Below are 16788 nucleotides of genomic sequence, written 5' to 3'. Positions count from 1 at the left end.
GTTTAATTAAACCAGAGCAAGTTTGAAGTGTAGAAAAGGTCCTACTTAACCAAAGCACCTATGAAGCAGTAGAAAGAAAAGCTGTCCTTAGTAAGGGTTCTACACCCCATGGCCCTTCATTTGAGGACTGAGAATTCCCACCCCAGGTCTCTGCTGCTCCAAGGAGACCTCCAGCAAAACAGGGCAGACGAGACAGAATAAAACAAGGAGGGGAAAAAAACCCTTTCGGGTCTTTGCTATCCATTAGGAAGCAACAGAAATGGACACCCTATTTCCCCCTTGTCAGGTCATCTGTTATGTAATGGGCACAGAGGATTTTTCTTTCATCGAAGGCCCAGCCAGGCACCGATGGGAGCTGGTGCTGGATGTAACGCATTAAAAAAGCCAAACCAGCCAGTGAGAACGTGAGCTTGGCCCAGATCTTCTCTGATCATCATCAATGTCCTTCTCTGCCCATGCGCGCGCACACACACACTCCTGCAGGCCCCAAGCCAAAACTCTGCACCACTGGAGTTACACCAGTACTGGGTATGGTCCCCTGAGAAGACGGCCTCCTGTCTCTTTGCTGCAGGGATAACCCGACACCCCCCATCACCACCACCACTTCTCTGCTTTCGTTCCTGGCCCCTAACATGGCTCGACCCCGTAGGGCCAGGCTGCACTGGGGCCTAACCCTGTTTAGGTCAAAACAAGCCTGTTACTGAGGTGACACAAGGGCACCAATGTGCCTTAAACCACTTCAAACAAACCCCAAATCCACCCCGCAGCCTCACCCAGCTCAATACGGGCTGCTGAGCTCCCCAGGGTCTGAGCTGCAGCCTCATGGGGAACAAGGAAGATTCAAGTCCACACTAGGAAAAGCAGGATATGCCTTCCTCTCTTTTCACCCCCACCTTCATTGGGATCCGGAAGCTCTTTATCTGGCAATTACAGGAGATCTTAACTGCACAAACGCTGCAGCTGTTCTGTGCTCTGCAACGGGAGTTCATGCCCAAACTAATCTGATTAATGCACAGATCCAGGGGCTCCAAACTCTCCCCCAGCTCTAGGGTGCCAACACACCGCCAGAGACAGAGAGGGGTGATACGTTGTGTGTGACGTTGCACCCCATAAGGCTTCATGGAAATAGGCTTATGAATGTATATATGATATAATTGGAATATGTTTTATGCTACATATGCCATGTAACATGTTGTCATAAATAAACAGATCATGGTTAAGGTCTCTTTTCCCTGGAAAGGGTTAACAAGCTCAGTAACCTGAGAAACACCTGACCAGAGGACCAATCAAGGAACAGGATAATTTCAAATCTCTGTGGAGGGAAGCCTTTGTCTGTGTTCCTTGTTTGCTCAGAGCTCTCTTTGGATCTAAGAGAGGTCAGTCATGTCTCCAAGTTCTCCTGGAGTAGTTTCTACTATTTAATAGTGAGTATTAATTAGAAAGGCGGATTAGTCTTTTGAGTTGCTTTCTATATTTGCAATTGTGTGTTTGCTAAAGGAAATTCTTTATTCCGGTTTGCTGTTACTGAGAAAGAAAGGGGGAGGGGGAATGCTCTCCAGATTAATAAGTTTAGACCCTGCAATGTTCCATCTTGGTTACAGAGACAGTGACTTTTCTTTTTTTAATCTTTAATAAATTATTTTCTATTAAGGACTTGGTTAATTCCTTCTCTTGTGGAGATTCAAGGAAAGGGGAGGGGGAGGTGAGTCCCTCTTTGTGTTGAGTCAAGGATTTGACTCGGTGTGTAATCTCTCCAGAGCAGGCTGGAGAGAGGGAAGAGGGGAGGGGAACTGGCTGTTTCTCTCTCTCTCTGGTGAGATTCAAGGTGTTTGGATCTGTGTTCCCCAGGGGAAGTTTTTGGGGGAACAGGGAGTGTGTCAGACACTTAAAAACTGACTGGTGGCAGCTTTTACTAGATCTAAACTAGGATTTTAGTTTAGAGGGAAACCAAGGCAGGTCCCCACATTGGAACCCAACAGCTCCAAGTGGGGGTGAGACCTATGACACATGTCTATGTAAAAGTTATGATCTACTGAATATATTCATCCTATTTGTATGCATGTGTCTTTATTGTATTTGAAGTTATGAATATTGGCTGTGTATTTGCTTGATTTCTAAGTAGCCTTAGTAAAGGATTTGGTCAGCTTCTTGAGAAAGGAATGTGCAAATTAAGTGCCCAATCAAGAAAAATTTAAAGGACAATGAATCTTGGAAGGCTCCAAACCACATAAGAAGTCTACCTGAGGATGTTCAGGGTAGCATGTAAATAATGGCTGTTGCCTGTAAAAACTGAGTCATGCATGACAATGTGACTTGCCCATGTGACTCCAAAATCTTGGAGCTGGACTTTGCATAGGAGAGAGGAGGGGGTCTTCACCCACAAGAGAAAGTCTATTTAAACCCCTGAGAGACCCCTCCATTTTGTCTTCAGCTGGCTCAAGAGATACCCTCTCCACCCTCAAGGATACCTGAAAAACAATGGAACAAAGGACAGTAACTACAGAGGGTGTGAGTGATTGCTGGACCCAGACTAGAAGGAGACTAGTCTGTAAAAGGAAGCTTACTGGAACACCACTGAAGGTGAGATTTTGTCTGTATTCAACAAAGAATCCTGTGGCTTTCGTGGGTGAATACCCACTTCTTCGGATGCAAGAAGTGGGTCTTGCATCCGAAGAAGTGGGTATTCACCCACGAAAGCTCATGCTGCAAAACGTCTGTTAGTCTATAAGGTGCCACAGGATTCTTTGCTGCTTTTACATAACCAGACTAACACGGCTACCCCTCTGATACTTGTCTGTATTCAGTTTTCTTACTGTATTACACTTGGACTTGCGTGTTTTATTTTATTTTACTTGGTAATTCACTTTGTTCTGTCTGTTACTACTTGGAACAACTTAAATCCTACTTTCTGTATTTAATAAAATCACTTTTTATGTATAAATAACCCAGAGTATGTATTAATACCTGGCGGGGGGGGGCAAACAGCTGTGCATATCTCTCTATCAGTGTTATAGAGGGTGAACAATTTATGAGAATAAAGCTTATACAGGGTAAAACAGATTTATTTGAGGTTTGGACTCCATTGTGAGTTGAGCATCTGAGTGCTAAAGACAGGAACACTTCTTAATTTGCTTTCAGTTAAGTCTGCAGTTTGGGGCACGTGGTTCAGACCCTGGGTCTGTGTTGGAGCAGACTGGAGTGTCTGGCTCAGCAAGACAGGGTGCTGGAGTCCCAAGGTGGCAGGAAAAGCAGGGGCAGAAGTAGTCTTGGCACATCAGTTAGCAACCCCAAGGAGGTTTCTGTGATCCAACCCTTCACAAGGGAGTTAAGATCTCCTCCCTAGGATGACACCTCTAAAGACTTGCGTCCACTACAGATACAACCCATTGCCATGGGCAGGCACAGCAGGCATAATAGGCCAGGGGAGGCTCTGCCATTCCCCGGCGCTGCCGCCAGACCCCCGGTTGCAGGATTTTGGAGGGAACTTTTTTCTTTATTATGCCCCAGGCAATTCCGGGGTGGCTTCCGCTCCCTGTGTTCATCAGTAACCTCCCTGGACTCCAGGAAGCTGAGTGGCAAACAGCCTCCTCAGCTGCCCAGGAACCTACATGGGGCATAGCAAAAGCTTCTGACAGAGGAGAGTGAGAGGCCTTAGGGGTTGGGGTCTGGGGAGGGGAGTTGCTACTTGGCTGGCCCAGGGCAGCTCCGGGCAGGTAGGGGGGACAAGGTGGAGACTGGGGGCTTGGGCTGGCCCAGGACTCCTTTGGCTGAAGGGGAACTCGTGACCACGGCTGCTGGGGGAGGAGCACAAGCAGAAGGGGCAGACCTGGGGGCTACCCTCCTTTATGGAGGGGGCTCCACCCACCGCCCTGGCCCATTTCTTACTGTGGGTGCAACTAGACTGAGGCTGTCACACCTCAGCCCTTTGTAGCCAACGATAAGCCCCTCAGGAGTTCCAGGCACTGGGGTTAAAACAGAAGCATCTTCTGGGAGCCATTAAAGGTCAGAGAGACCCTTCATTTAACCCTGAGCTATCTGGGGGGTGATTTACTCCCCCTCTCGCTAACCATCAGCCAGAGCTCTGCACACAGGAATTGGGTCTGAAAGCCCCGCACTGCCCTGAGACGCTGGGAATGGAGCAGCCTGGGCAGCGCCTGGAAGCGGGATTTCCCCGCAGCCTGAGCGCCTCACAGGGCTGCCACGGGCTTGTCAGCATGTGCAGCACCCACAGGTGCTGGCCCCAACGGTGCCGCACCCCCTGGCTGGGGGCGGTTGGCATTAGATGATGGGGTCACGGTTCAGGTCAATGGCACTCAGCACCCCCCCCCACTACACACATTGTCCCAGCAGCGCCCCTGGCAGCACCTGGCACCCCGCACCCCTCGTCCCAGCCGCCCCCCGGCACCCAGCTCCCCCCTCCCCCGGCCCGGGGTCTCCCCCCGATACTCACGGGAGTGGCCCCCCCGCAGGGCTACAGCCCCCAGCAGCAGCAGCGCCAGGCCCAGCGCCGCCCCGCAGCGCGGCAGGACTCGGCCCATGGACCCGCTCTCGGCAGGTCCCGGCCCGGCCCCGGGAACCTCGCTGCGCTGCCGGCGCCCGAGTCCCAGCTACCGGCCGCGGAACCTCTGCGCTGCGGGGATTGGCTGAGAGGGGAACATCCCACCAATAGCGACGCACGGACCCGCCCGCGTCACCGGTCGCTGGGCAGAAGCGGCCGGGCGGGAGGGGGCGAAGGGGAAGCGAAAGTCCGAGGGGATTTGGCGCCGCGGAGAACGTGGCCCCGGGGCTGTGATGAGCAGAGCAGCGATTAGCGAATGTAGCCCCGCCCTTGCTAGAGGGGCCTCTGAGCTTCATTGGGCGTGTCCCAGGTGGGGAGACCCTGCGCTGCTGCCATCTAGCCCAGAGACTACAACTCCCATGGTGCCCCGGGGGGGCGTGCGGGGGCGGGGCCGTGGGCTCTGCTTTGGGGGGAGGAGCCAGGCTGCGGGGGCGGGGCTCTGGCCCTACAGGAGCTGCTGCGAGGGTGGGCGGGGTCTCAAGCCTTTGCCCTGGTGACCCCTTCCACCCAGCAGCCTCTGAGTGCCGCCCCTCAGGGCCCGCGCGTCCCCTGGCCGCCCCAGGCCGTCGCCCGCTAAGGGCGGCAGGGTTTGCGGGGCAGCCTTGCGCCGCCCTTAGCGGGGGGGTCCTTCCGCTCCAGGCCTTCCGCGGACATTGGGCGGCAGGTCCTTCCCTCGCTCCGGGACCCGCCGCTGAGGTGTCTCAAAGACAGGGAGCGGAAGGGCCCCTCGGCGCCGAATGCTCAGAGGAGCGCTGCCGCCAGGGCGCCGCATCCGCACTCCCTTGATACATGAAAAACATGCTTTTGTCTATTTAACACCATTATAAATGCTGGAGGCAAAGTGGGGTTTGGGGTGGAGGCTGACAGCTCACAACCCCCCATGTAATAACCTCGTGACCCCCTAAAGAGTCCCAACCCCCACTTTGAGACCCCCTGTGCTAGGGTGACCAGATGTCCTGAGTATATAGGGACAGTCCCGATATTTGGGGCTTTGTCTAATATAGGCACCTATTACCCCCCACCCCATGTCCCGATTTTTCACACTTCCCATCTGGTCAGGCCAGCTGCTGCTGGGCGCTGCTGGAGCCTGCTGGGGCTTCGCGCTGCAGGGAGGAGCGGTGCTCCTCAAAGGTGTTGGTGGCTTCACTGGAGTCAGAGCAGAGAGGGTTGCTGCGCTTGGAGCCTGCAGGGGAGGAAGGGTGAGTAACCCCCCTTCTGGCTTGGGAAAGTGCTGGCAAGGGAAGGGGCACAGCAGAGACTGAGTCTGAGGAGAGGCATCAGGGGCTCTGGGAGGGATGCGTTAGCCTTGGGCGTGGTGGGGAGGGGGATCCAGCAGCCAAATGGAGGGAAACACATCCCTCCATTGAACCGGGACCCAGAGCTGCTGACATTTGGTGGGGCCAATTCCTGTTGGCAGAGGGGTGTGCAGCTTGCTGCCTTGGCTGGACGGATACACAGAACCTGCAGGGTGCTGGCTCCAGCTGCAGCTCTCCAAGCGCTCCCATGCAAGTGCCTAGAACTCTGAAATCCAGAGGAGTGTGCGCCGGGGTGGGGTAAATGGGGGCAGTGTCAAGGCCAGTTATATATTTCATTTATTGCTGTAGCCTGTATTTGTGAATTGATTTTATTCAACTGTCTCCTGTGGATTTAAATTAGTAGTGACATTTAATCTTAGTCTGTTATTCCGTTTCTTTAAATTGTTAAGTAAAGGTGTGTTAAATCTAATTTAAGTACATTGGCTGTATATGATTTATAATTGGTATTTTTGAGTTAGACCAGCGCCACAGATTATTGTTAGAATAGGTTTATTCCTGGAGTGTGTGTGTACAGGGGCCCAGCCAGGTGGAGGTATCAGCAATTTTAAATTCCTTTAGGAGTAAAGGGCCTGCAGCAGAGAGGTGGAGACAGGAGTCCCACCATGGGCGGAGGGTGAAGGCTTGGGTTGGGGAGGCAAGCCCCAGACCCGCCCCTTTCACCCAAAGCCCTGCCCCTTTCATGCCCACCGGACTCCGGAGGCCAGCCCCCATTGTGGCCGCTGGCCCCTGCCCTGCGCTCCCAGTCCCCTCCATCTGGGAGGGTAACGCATCCCTCCCAGAGCCCCAGGCAGCCCCATCTTCTCCCCCCTGGCCCCCAGAGCACTGGGCAACCCCACCCCCCAGACATCTCCATCTTCACCCCCCTGGCCTCCAGAGTGCTGGGCAACCCCATCTCCCCTCCCGAGCACCTGGGCATATCCATCTTCCTGCCCCCCCGGCCCACAGAGCACCTGGCAACCCCATCTCTGCCCTAGGCCCCCACAGCAGCTTGGCAGCCCCATCTCCCCCTGCCCCTAGCCCCCAGAGCAGCTGGGCAGTCACAGATCCTCCCCCAGCCCCACTCCAGCCCCCAGAGCAAGCCAGAGCAGCCACTCAGCCCCACTCAGTCACCTACCAGAGAAGCCAGGCAGCAGTCTGGCTCTGTTTTGGGAAGGCTGGGGAGCTGGGGCTACAGCGTGGCTGGAGAGGACCAGGGGGAAGCTAGCTGGGGTTGCCTGGCACTCCAGGGACAGGGTTGTGGGGAGCTGGGGCCACGTGGCTATCTGGCACTACGGGGGGAGGCACTAACCTTGGGCAGGTGCCAGTGGCCATAATGCAGGCAGGGACCTGGGGGCATAGGACAGAGGCCAATAGCTACAATTAGGGCTGCACTCCCAGTGGCATGGAAGGTGCGGGGCCTTGGCTGGAAGGGGTGGTGCTGTGGCCAGGCCAGCCGTTCACTCACCATCCATGCCCAGCACCCTGACACCATTATCTCATCTACTCTGAGCTCCTGCTGAACGCAGGCCTGAGAACTTCCAGCGATGCCTGTATGGAGCTCAGTAACTTGTGTGTCATGAAGGCTCTCCAAGCACTTTATGAATTAGGCCTCCCAGGCTGCACCCTCTTTGTGGGGAGTGATAACACTGTAACCCCCACGGAGCTGACCTAGCCATGGGCACAGTTTGGGGGGGCAGGGAGCCATTACTCCCCAAAGGGAGATGAGGGGTTGGGGGCACAAGGAGCCACATGCCACTGCCCCACTCCCCATTTCTGCAAGCACTGGGGAGGGGGACTCTGTCCTCACACTGCACTGCCCCTCCCACAACTCTGCAGCTGGATGCCACCTCCCAGATCCTGGTGCCTGTTTTCATTGCCCTCTAGTTTGCTGGGTGCCGTGCATGGTCACATCCTTTCCCTATACAATGGGGAGGGGAGAAGGGGGTAGGGTGAAGTGGGGGAGGCTGTGGGGAAGGAAGGTGGATGGGATAGAGCAGGGGGAAGAGAATGGGAACATGAGGAGAGGAAGGGGGCTTAGGGCTACTGTATTTCAGGTTCCCAAAAAGAAGAGATTGGGGGGGGGGAGGATGGGGAAGTGGGGGAGGCACAGTTGGGGGTTCTGGAGGGTACAGAGGAGCTGGGGGTACAGTTGGGGTGTAGTTGGGTAACTGGAAGGGGGCCTGTGGTGAAGGTGGAGGGTACATTTGGGGAACTGGAGGGGAGCAGGGGGTACAGTTGGGAGCACTGAGGCAGTACCTGCGGCTGGGGGGTAGTGTTGCTCCCTGTCATGGTGGCAGGGCAGCTGGTACAAACCCAGGACCCAGTGCCAGTCCCTCAGTCAGTGCCTCCCTGTGTGACCCCTTCCCCAGGGCATGTCAGGGGCCCCATTGGCGTCGGGGAGGGTGGCAGGTGCCTGCTCGGAGGAGAGGGCAGAGTCAAACGATTGACAAAGGACAGCCCAGGAAGAAGAGCTAACCTGACCCATAGGGAGTGAGGTGCCTCTCGCCTGAGAAGCCATTTTGGAAGGGTCTGGGGCTGGCCACAGCAAGGGCAGGGTTGGCTGTGGGGGCTGGTGAGGCCCAGGCCGGAATTCAGGATCCCTCTTAGAACAGCAACACCCATCAGCCTGGCCCTTTCCCCCTCCAGGGTGATGCCCAGTTTAGAATTTTGTTGCAAAAATTCCCCATCCAGCCCGGCTGAGTTAGCCCCCCACCCCCCAGCTGAGATCAGTCACCACGTGGCCCCATTGCTCTGGCTGCTGGGGCAGGGTTGCTGCTGGCTGGGAGCGTGTCTGAATGCTGGAGTGGGAGACGAACGTTGGGCATTTAGTAGAGTTATTGTAACCTGCACCCAGAGCCCTGCACCCCTTTGGGTGAGGGGAAATCCTAGGGGCAGAAGCAGCCTGACTCCTGCGTGAAGAGGATCCCAGCCAGCAGCGATCATCAGCCCCTCTGCAGTGACTGAGGCATCCAGAGCCATCTCTAAACCTACTGTGTCACCATCCTTTATCCTTTAGTTAGCTAGTCAGGGAGAGTGTTTGTTTGGGAGACCCCCCTGCTCCCTGAACTGTGTCCTCAAGCCAGGGGGTCAGGGGGTTGCTGATTTTATTACCTGCTGCTGCCTATAAATCTGCACAGGGACTTACCACCCTATCCCACATGTGAGTCACTTGGGCAGCACTGAGCCCAGTCAGCCATCTTGCTAACAGCTGAACAGATGATATCGTGGTCACAGGTCATCAAGGGCCCCTACAAAGTACGTGTGCCAACAGGACCCGCATTTTATATTTGCTTTATCAGGTCAGGTGCTTGGGGAAATTCATCTGTATTATCAGCATGGGCACCGATGACCCTGAGAATAGTGTTTTAACCGGTTACATTATATTTACCTCCTGTTTAATATAATTACTGTGTTGAAGTGTGTGTGTGTGTGTGTGTCTTATTTCTTGGGAGTCTCCAATTATCTGGCAGGTAAGTGGGGGTTACACTGGTGTTAGAATTTCCCTCCTAAGCTGCCCTGATGATCCTGCCAGGAAGGGGCACGGGGTGTGGAGGCACCGCCAAATAAATTCATATGGGAAGAAAATAAGGAAGTTAGAGCTGGAGGCAGGACCCAGAAGAACCCAGGCCTGTCCACCAAAGCCTGTAAGGAGATTACCTCCTTTCGGGCTAGCCTGGGGGGGTGGGGGGGGGCGCTGTGGAATGTGAGACACTTTACTATAGTGTCGATACCAGTATTATAAAATTGTGATGAATTGTGCTAGATATGCCATGTGAGGTATCCGTGAAAATGTTATGATTTGCCAAGTATGATAATCTTATTTATATGTTTGTATCACCTTTGTAGTGTGAGTTATAGATATGTAGGGTATATCTGTGTTTCCAAACTTGTGCTGTTTCTGAGTGACACCTCCACACAGACTGGCATCAGCACTGCCTGGCCTGTTCAATGGCCCATCAAGGATCCTCAGCTGTACAATGAACCCACTGAAAGGCCAGAGGCTACACCTTATGACTCAGCAGGACTTGTAGGGTCATGTCTATGGACAGGGGACTCTTAAGGTTTTGTCTACACTCCCCAGCTTTTAGTGACACAACCCTGTCACTAAAACTTTGGCTGTGTGAACTTTTTTTGTTGCCACTTTTGCCAACAAAAAATTCCCACCCCCTACAAACGGGGTTCATGTTGTTGACAGGACCGGGCTCCTGCTGACAACGTGACATTCACACTGCTGCTTGTCTTGGCAAAACTTTTGTCTTTCACAGGGTTTTTTTTAAGCACCTGCGACCACCAAAGGTTGTGTCGGTCACTTGGCAGTGTAGACAAGCCCTAAGGCTTTTCCATGCCCTTGTATTTGGGGGACAGGAAGTACAAGCCACCTGGAAAAGGAATAGAAAGGGCAGCTGCATCGTCTCCATTTTGTCATCATTCCTGCTCCTTATCTCTGGAGTGAGTTTTCTACAAGCCAAAGCTCCGAACAAAGGACTGAATGACCCATCCAAGCTGTGGATGTTCCAGAGGGACTTTCAAGCCAGCGAACTCACCAATACTGCTAAGAACTTGATATATGGCCCTTGAAGTTTCGGTGTGTATCTGAGCGCTTTGTCATTTAACAACTCTCTTCTTTCTTTTTTCCTTATAATAAACCTTTAGTTTTAGACACTAAAGGATTGGCTGGCAGCATGGCATTTTGGGTAAGATCCAACCTAATACTGACCTGGCAGTGTGGCTGACCCTTTGGGGTCAACAGAATATTTTGTATAGCGAGCAGAGTTTTTAAATAATTTCTCACTGTACTGGACCTAGGTGCTGATTGGGAGCCAGAGAACTGAAACACAAGGTGATTTCTTTTTTCAGCTTCTCAGTGACCAGTATGGGGGGATGAGAAGCACAGTTTATTACTGGTTGGTGAGTTTAACCTCAGTATTAACCACCAGTTTTGCTCTCCCTTTTGCAGCCTGCCCTAACCTTGGCAGTTTCAGTGAGGGCTGTCACAGGCAACTGCAATACAATAATCCCAAGCACTTCTAGAGCATTGTTGGCTCCATTTTATAGATGGGTATAAAGGCACCTACAAAGCACTGCCTCTAGGACCACTCTCCTTTTCAGTTGGGGTAAATGGAACCAAATCTGTTCCACTGAGTGGGGTAAGGAAGGGGGATTGGGGCAGCCCCACATGGACCACACACCCCCAGGGCATGCTACAGGAGGGAAGGGGTTATTCTGCTTAGCCAGAGTAAAGGTACAAACTCCCTTCCTGTACTGGATACCCACGTCAGAGACAGCAGCAGAAGGAACAGGAACCCACGGCTGCGTCTGTATCTCACATAGGTTGGTCTACATTGTTTATGGCTCAGGTCTAGATGAAATGACTGTAAAGACTCTCAGTAGTTACTCTCACAGTGGGAAAACATTGCTAGTGGGGTCCTACAAGGGCCGGTTCTGGCTCTGACAGTTTTCGTTAATGATTTATATGCTCCAGTGGAGAATAGACTTAGAAATGCTGCAGGCACCACCAAGCTGGGAAGGGGTGCTAGCAGTTTTGAGGACAGGATTAGAATTCAAAACAATCTTGACAAATTGGAGAATTGGTCTGAAACCATCTTTGTTGAATTTATCTTAATTACTGCAAATATTTCAGCCAGGAGGACAAAATGAAATGCATTAAATGGCCTAGGTACTGATATTACAGAAAAGGAGCTGGGGTTACAGTGGACCACAAACTGAATATGCGTCAACAACGTGAGGCTATTGAGAAAAAGACAAATACCATTCTGCAGTGTATTAACAAAGGTGTCCTATGCAAGACAGGAGGTTAAAAATGGACATATTTATTCTTGAGAAATGAATACTGAGGAGGGGACCTGATAACAGGCTTCATATAAGTTAGGTTAAGGGCTGTTAGGGACAGGATGGTGAACAACTGTTCTCCAGGTGCACTGAAGATAGGAGAAAGGGGAATCGGCTTACTTTGCAGTGAGGGAGATTTAGGTTAGACATTTGGAAAAACTTTCTATGAGGATAGTTAATCTGTGGAACAGGTTGCCACAGACCCACAGGCGAATGCTCTCTTGGCTTCGACAGCCCGTGGGAGGAACCGCTCTTTAATGTATTGACTGTACTCACTGCTTGGGATTTAAGCCGTAGGCTCCTCGACCTCCCAGTACCACACCTCTGAGCCTTCAGCATGCCTCCCTCCCTGTGTGACCTCGCCTCAGTGAGTCTACTTGGACTGGACCCCTGGAGAAGGCTTCACACCCAGAGGAAGCAATGCAACCTCCATCTCTGGACTGCAGTGACTCCCTGCCCATGCAAAACAGAAGGGCTCATTGTACGTCTGAACCTAGCACAGGTAGTTCTCAGGGGCCTTGAGCAAAAACTCTCAGCACCGTCCTGCTGGGCTTGTCCCCATCCAGGTGGGCTCAGGCCGCTCTTTGTTCCCAGTCCAGCAGTGACTCCTCCTACCTGTGTCCTCTACCCTATATAACCTCCCAGGCCTCTCCTCCATCTTCCCCAGGCAAACAGATCTCCAGGGGACTCTCCTGCAGCTCTTTGTTCTCTCCATTGCCCCTAACTGGCTGGCTCCAAGTTGGGATGGGCCTTCAGGTCATCAGTTGCTAAGTTACAAAGTGTCTAGGCCATGGTTTGGGGTCCCAGCTGCTAGACTGGGTCACACCCATAGGTGCCGACTCCGTGGGTGCTCTGGGGCTGGAGCACCCATGGAAAAAAAATAGTGGGTGCTGAGCACCCACCAGCAGGGGCCCCCGCCTCGAGCCCTGCCAATCAGCTCGCCCCTGTCCCCCACAGTGCCTCCCACCGGCTGCCATCAGCTCTTTGGCAGTGTGCTGGGGGAGGAACGGGGGGCAGGCCTGGGCAACGCATGGCCCAGATGCAAGGAGTAGAAGGGGCGGATTGCAGGGGTTTGGGCACATTCATCCACATCTGCCAGGAGATGACTTGGAATTAGTCTGTGTCTTTATTACATGCATTACGGTGGCACCTAGAGGCCCCACTGTGCTAGGTGCTGCACAGACATAGTGCGAACTTACAGTCCAACAAGACAAAGAGTGGGAGGGGGACAGAGGCCAGGAGAGGGGCAGACACTCAGTAAATCAGGAGCAGCGCTGGGACTGGAACTCCCATTTCCTCATTCCCAGGCAGTCGCCCGACCCACTGAGCAGCACTGGGGAGCCAGCAGTGAAGACACAGCCAGCTCGCCCCACTTCCCGGGGCTCTGGAGACAGTCGCACCTCTGGGTGGGCAGGCGGAGCCGCTCAGACCCTCGCTCTCGTCTGCAGGACGACCGGAGAGCCGGCCTCAGCCTCCCACCCCCAGAGCTCCACCCACAGCCCCCGCACGGGACGCTCAACTGTGCAGCTGAACGGGATGCCAGGCTGGCTGCCGCGGAGGTAGCCTGGGCGACACTTACAGGTGTAACTGCCCCGTGTGTTGGTGCAGATGGAGCTGGTGCCACAGGGCAATGGGTCCCGGGAGCATTCGTCAATATCTGGGGGAGGGAATCCAGGTTGGACCCGCGTGATGCTAGAACACCAGGGTTTTACTGCCACAAGCCACCCACACCCTGAGCCAAAGCCCATTGGAGTCAGTAATTAAATTTCCACCAGCCTCAGTGGCGTTTTGGATCCATCGCTCTGCTCTGTGTCAGAGCTGGCTCAGACCAGTGACCAATCTAGCCCAGAATCCTGCTTTCAACAGTGGCTGGTACTAGATGCTTCAGACGATCATTTCAGTTGTTCTCATTATTTATATCAAAGTCGACTCCTTCTTCGAAACCTGATAAATTTGCAGCCTTCATGGGACACTGTGGCAAGCAGTTCTACAGGTTAATACTGCAACATGTAAAAAAACCAGTTTTCTTTTATCTATTTTAGGACTGGATTGTGAATGGCCCCCGACATGGGTGCACAGGAGTAGGGAGCCCACAAGGAAGCTCCCCCCAGGCCTTCGTGAGGATCACGCTTTCCTCCATATTCCTCCTGCTGGGTCATAGTGTCCCAAAAGTGGGTGGGAAGGAGGCGGGGCCTTAATATGCTCCTCCCCTCTGTACAAGGAATGGAATCAGGGCTTGAGGGGACTCTTTCTACACCCTGGGCTGCTCCAGGAGGAATTCAGCCACCCATCCCCATGATGGGATAGCTGCGCCAGGGCTGCGTCCAGACTGCACTATGGCTTTTTCCATTTGATTGGCTGTCCCGTGGTTTGGGGAGGGACAGATTGACAGGCTGGGGAAGCCAAGTCACTAAATCTCCTTGGCCACATGTATCCCCCTTAGTCACTGCATCACGCTTTCCAGTCAGTGAAATACTCGATACCGAACCTTCGCTGCAAGCGGAAGAGCCACTCCCAGTGACACTAGTGCACGCTCCTTAGCAGTGGCCCCACTGCACGGCTCCCCTTTTCCTAGCTGGGCTCAGGAGCTCACACTCACCGCTGCACGTCACTGTCGCATCAGTGAAGTGCCGCTGCCCAGAGCTAGATGCAAACCCACGTTTGCAGGTGCAGCGGTAGCTCCCGGCGACGTTGTCACAGTTTGCATAGGCAGGACAGATGAATCCGTACACCTGTCAGCTGGGAAATGAAGAAGAAACAATGTAATTAATTAACAAGCCTTTGCCCCTTTTGTCTTACGTCTTCAATGTGCTTGTAGCCGGGTGGTTACACGCTCCTGCCCTGCGGGGCTTGAAGCAGCCTAGGAGGGGACTGGGGCTGGGGCAGAGAGCAAAGCCCTGGCTGACTGGGGGAAGTGGCCAGGGTAGCCAGTAGCTCGGGTGTGGGTCCTTCTGGCCAGGCCCTCAGCACACTGAGCATCTCCCCCTGCCAACGCTGTCCTGTCCTGCACTCCTGTTGTGTAGGTATGCTCCCAGCGAGCCAACAATGGGCGCTTCACCCTGCGTGACCTGCTGATGGTGCCCATGCAACGGGTGCTGAAATACCATCTGCTCCTGCAGGTACGGCCCCTCGGCTGTAAGCTGGGGATGGGCACGAAGGACCCTGGTCAATGGGGGGTGGTCTGTGCAGAAGGGTCATGGATTGGGAGTCAGGACACCTGGGTTCTATTTTCAGCTCAGGGAGGGGAGTGGGGTCTTGTGGGGTAAAGTGGGGGTGTAGCGGGCCGGTGTGGCTCCCCTCCTCCCCGGAGAGGGTTGAGCCCCGGACACAGGAAGGGGCGGGGCTACGGAGTAGTGAGCCCGCCCCTCAGCGGGTCAGGCGGCGACCCGGAAGAATAAAAGCCAGCCCAGCCAGCTCAGTCAGGCCCCAACCACCCCAGGGAGCAGAGCTCCTGACGGGGAAGTCGCTGGAGCCTCGGCCCCTTGCCTGGACTGGCCGGAGATACCCCAGACCCGCTACTGGGAAGACCCGCCGGAGCTTCCCCGTGCTACCTATGATGAGGAGCCGCTAGGAAACTCCCCATCGCCGTGCTGCTATCCGGAGGAACCCCCGGATCCGAGTTGGCCAGCTTTCCCCGAGGACCTACCCGATCTACCCCCCAGCCCGGGGGCTGAGCAACCAATGCAGTGGGACTTCCCGGAACCCGACGCCGTGGGTCAGGTAGGACCAGAGGGGGATAGTGGAAGTGGCCCGGGGGCAGCCGACCTCAGTCAGGCTGCTGACCAGACCGAGCCTAGGTCAGTGTGTTGCGGTCAGGATCCCCACTGACCGTCAGCGGTGACGACCGCTGCCTAGGGCCCCGAACCGGGACACAGTGGAGTGGGTGGGCCTGTGTCCCCCCTGCCACCCCACTCACGGGTGGCAGTTGTTCCCCTCACGCTACTGGCTCGGCCTGCCACAAGAGGCCTGAGCCCCTGTACCGTTTGTTACTGGCTCGGCCTGCCACAAGAGGCCGGAGCCCCTGTACCGTTTGTTACTGGCTCGGCCTGCCACAAGAGGCCGGAGCCCCTGTGCCGTTTGCTACTGGCTCGGCCTGCCGCAAGAGGCCGGAGCCCCTGTGCCGTTTGCTACTGGCTCGGCCTGCCGCAAGAGGCCGGAGCCCCTGGACCGTTTGCTACTGGCTCGGCCTGCCGCAAGAGGCCGGAGCCCCTGTGCCGTTTGCTACTGGCTCGGCCTGCCGCGAGAGGCCGGAGCCCCTGGACCGTTTGCTACTGGCTCGGCCTGCCGCAAGAGGCCGGAGCCCTGGACCGCTTGCTACTGGCTCGCCTGCCGCAGAGGCCGGAGCCCTGTGCCGTTTGCTACTGGCTCGGCCTGCCGCGAGAGGCCGGAGCCCCTGGACCGTTTGCTACTGGCTCGGCCTGCCGCAAGAGGCCGGAGCCCCTGTACCGTTTGGTACTGGCTCGGCCTGCCGCAAGAGGCCGGAGCCCCTGGACCGTTTGCTACTGGCTCGGCCTGCCGCAAGAGGCCTGAGCCCCTGTACCATTTGCTACTGGCTCGGCCTGCCGCAAGAGGCCGGAGCCCCTGGACCGTTTGCTACTGGCTCGGCCTGCCGCAAGAGGCCGGAGCCCCTGGACCGTTTGCTACTGGCTCGGCCTGCCGCAAGAGGCCGGAGCCCCTGTACCGTTTGCTACTGGCTCGGCCTGCCACAAGAGGCCGGAGCCCCTGTACCGTTTGTTACTGGCTCGGCCTGCCGCAAGAGGCCGGAGCCCATGTACCGTTTGTTACTGGCTCGGCCTGCCACAAGAGGCCGGAGCCCCTGTACCGTTTGCTACTGGCTCGGCCTGCCACAAGAGGCCGGAGCCCCTGTTAGCCAAAAGGGCTCGTTTCCCCCTGGAGCTTACCTAATTACACCAAGGAGGCACGGAGACAGGAAGACGAGTACCACACCCTTTATTGATCGGTCAGCTGAGCGGGTGTTCCTCTCGGCTAGTGCCAGAGAAAGAGACACACCTTTCATGGCCAAACGGCCTACCTTTATAGCCGGTAACAAACAACTTAGCCTACGTTTGTCTACGTCATTTGGTT

The 16788-nt window shown here is 55.0% G+C and overlaps 1 protein-coding gene across 1 annotated transcript in view; it reads left to right on the top strand.

The window, feature by feature from the left end:
• The first annotated feature begins 14735 nt into the window (after positions 1–14735).
• Positions 14736–16788, top strand: part of LOC120407122 (proto-oncogene vav-like) — a 43415-nt gene continuing 41362 nt past the window's right edge. Inside the window, exon 1 of the mRNA XM_039542514.1 lies at positions 14736–14822. Coding sequence (XP_039398448.1) covers positions 14778–14822 — 45 coding nt within the window. The 5' untranslated portion in view covers positions 14736–14777. The remainder of the gene's footprint in view (positions 14823–16788) is intronic.

The sequence above is a fragment of the Mauremys reevesii genome, linkage group 5 (genome assembly GCF_016161935.1).
Source record: "Mauremys reevesii isolate NIE-2019 linkage group 5, ASM1616193v1, whole genome shotgun sequence".
Classification (NCBI taxonomy): domain Eukaryota; kingdom Metazoa; phylum Chordata; order Testudines; family Geoemydidae; genus Mauremys; species Mauremys reevesii.
This window is presented reverse-complemented; position numbering and strand designations above follow the sequence as displayed.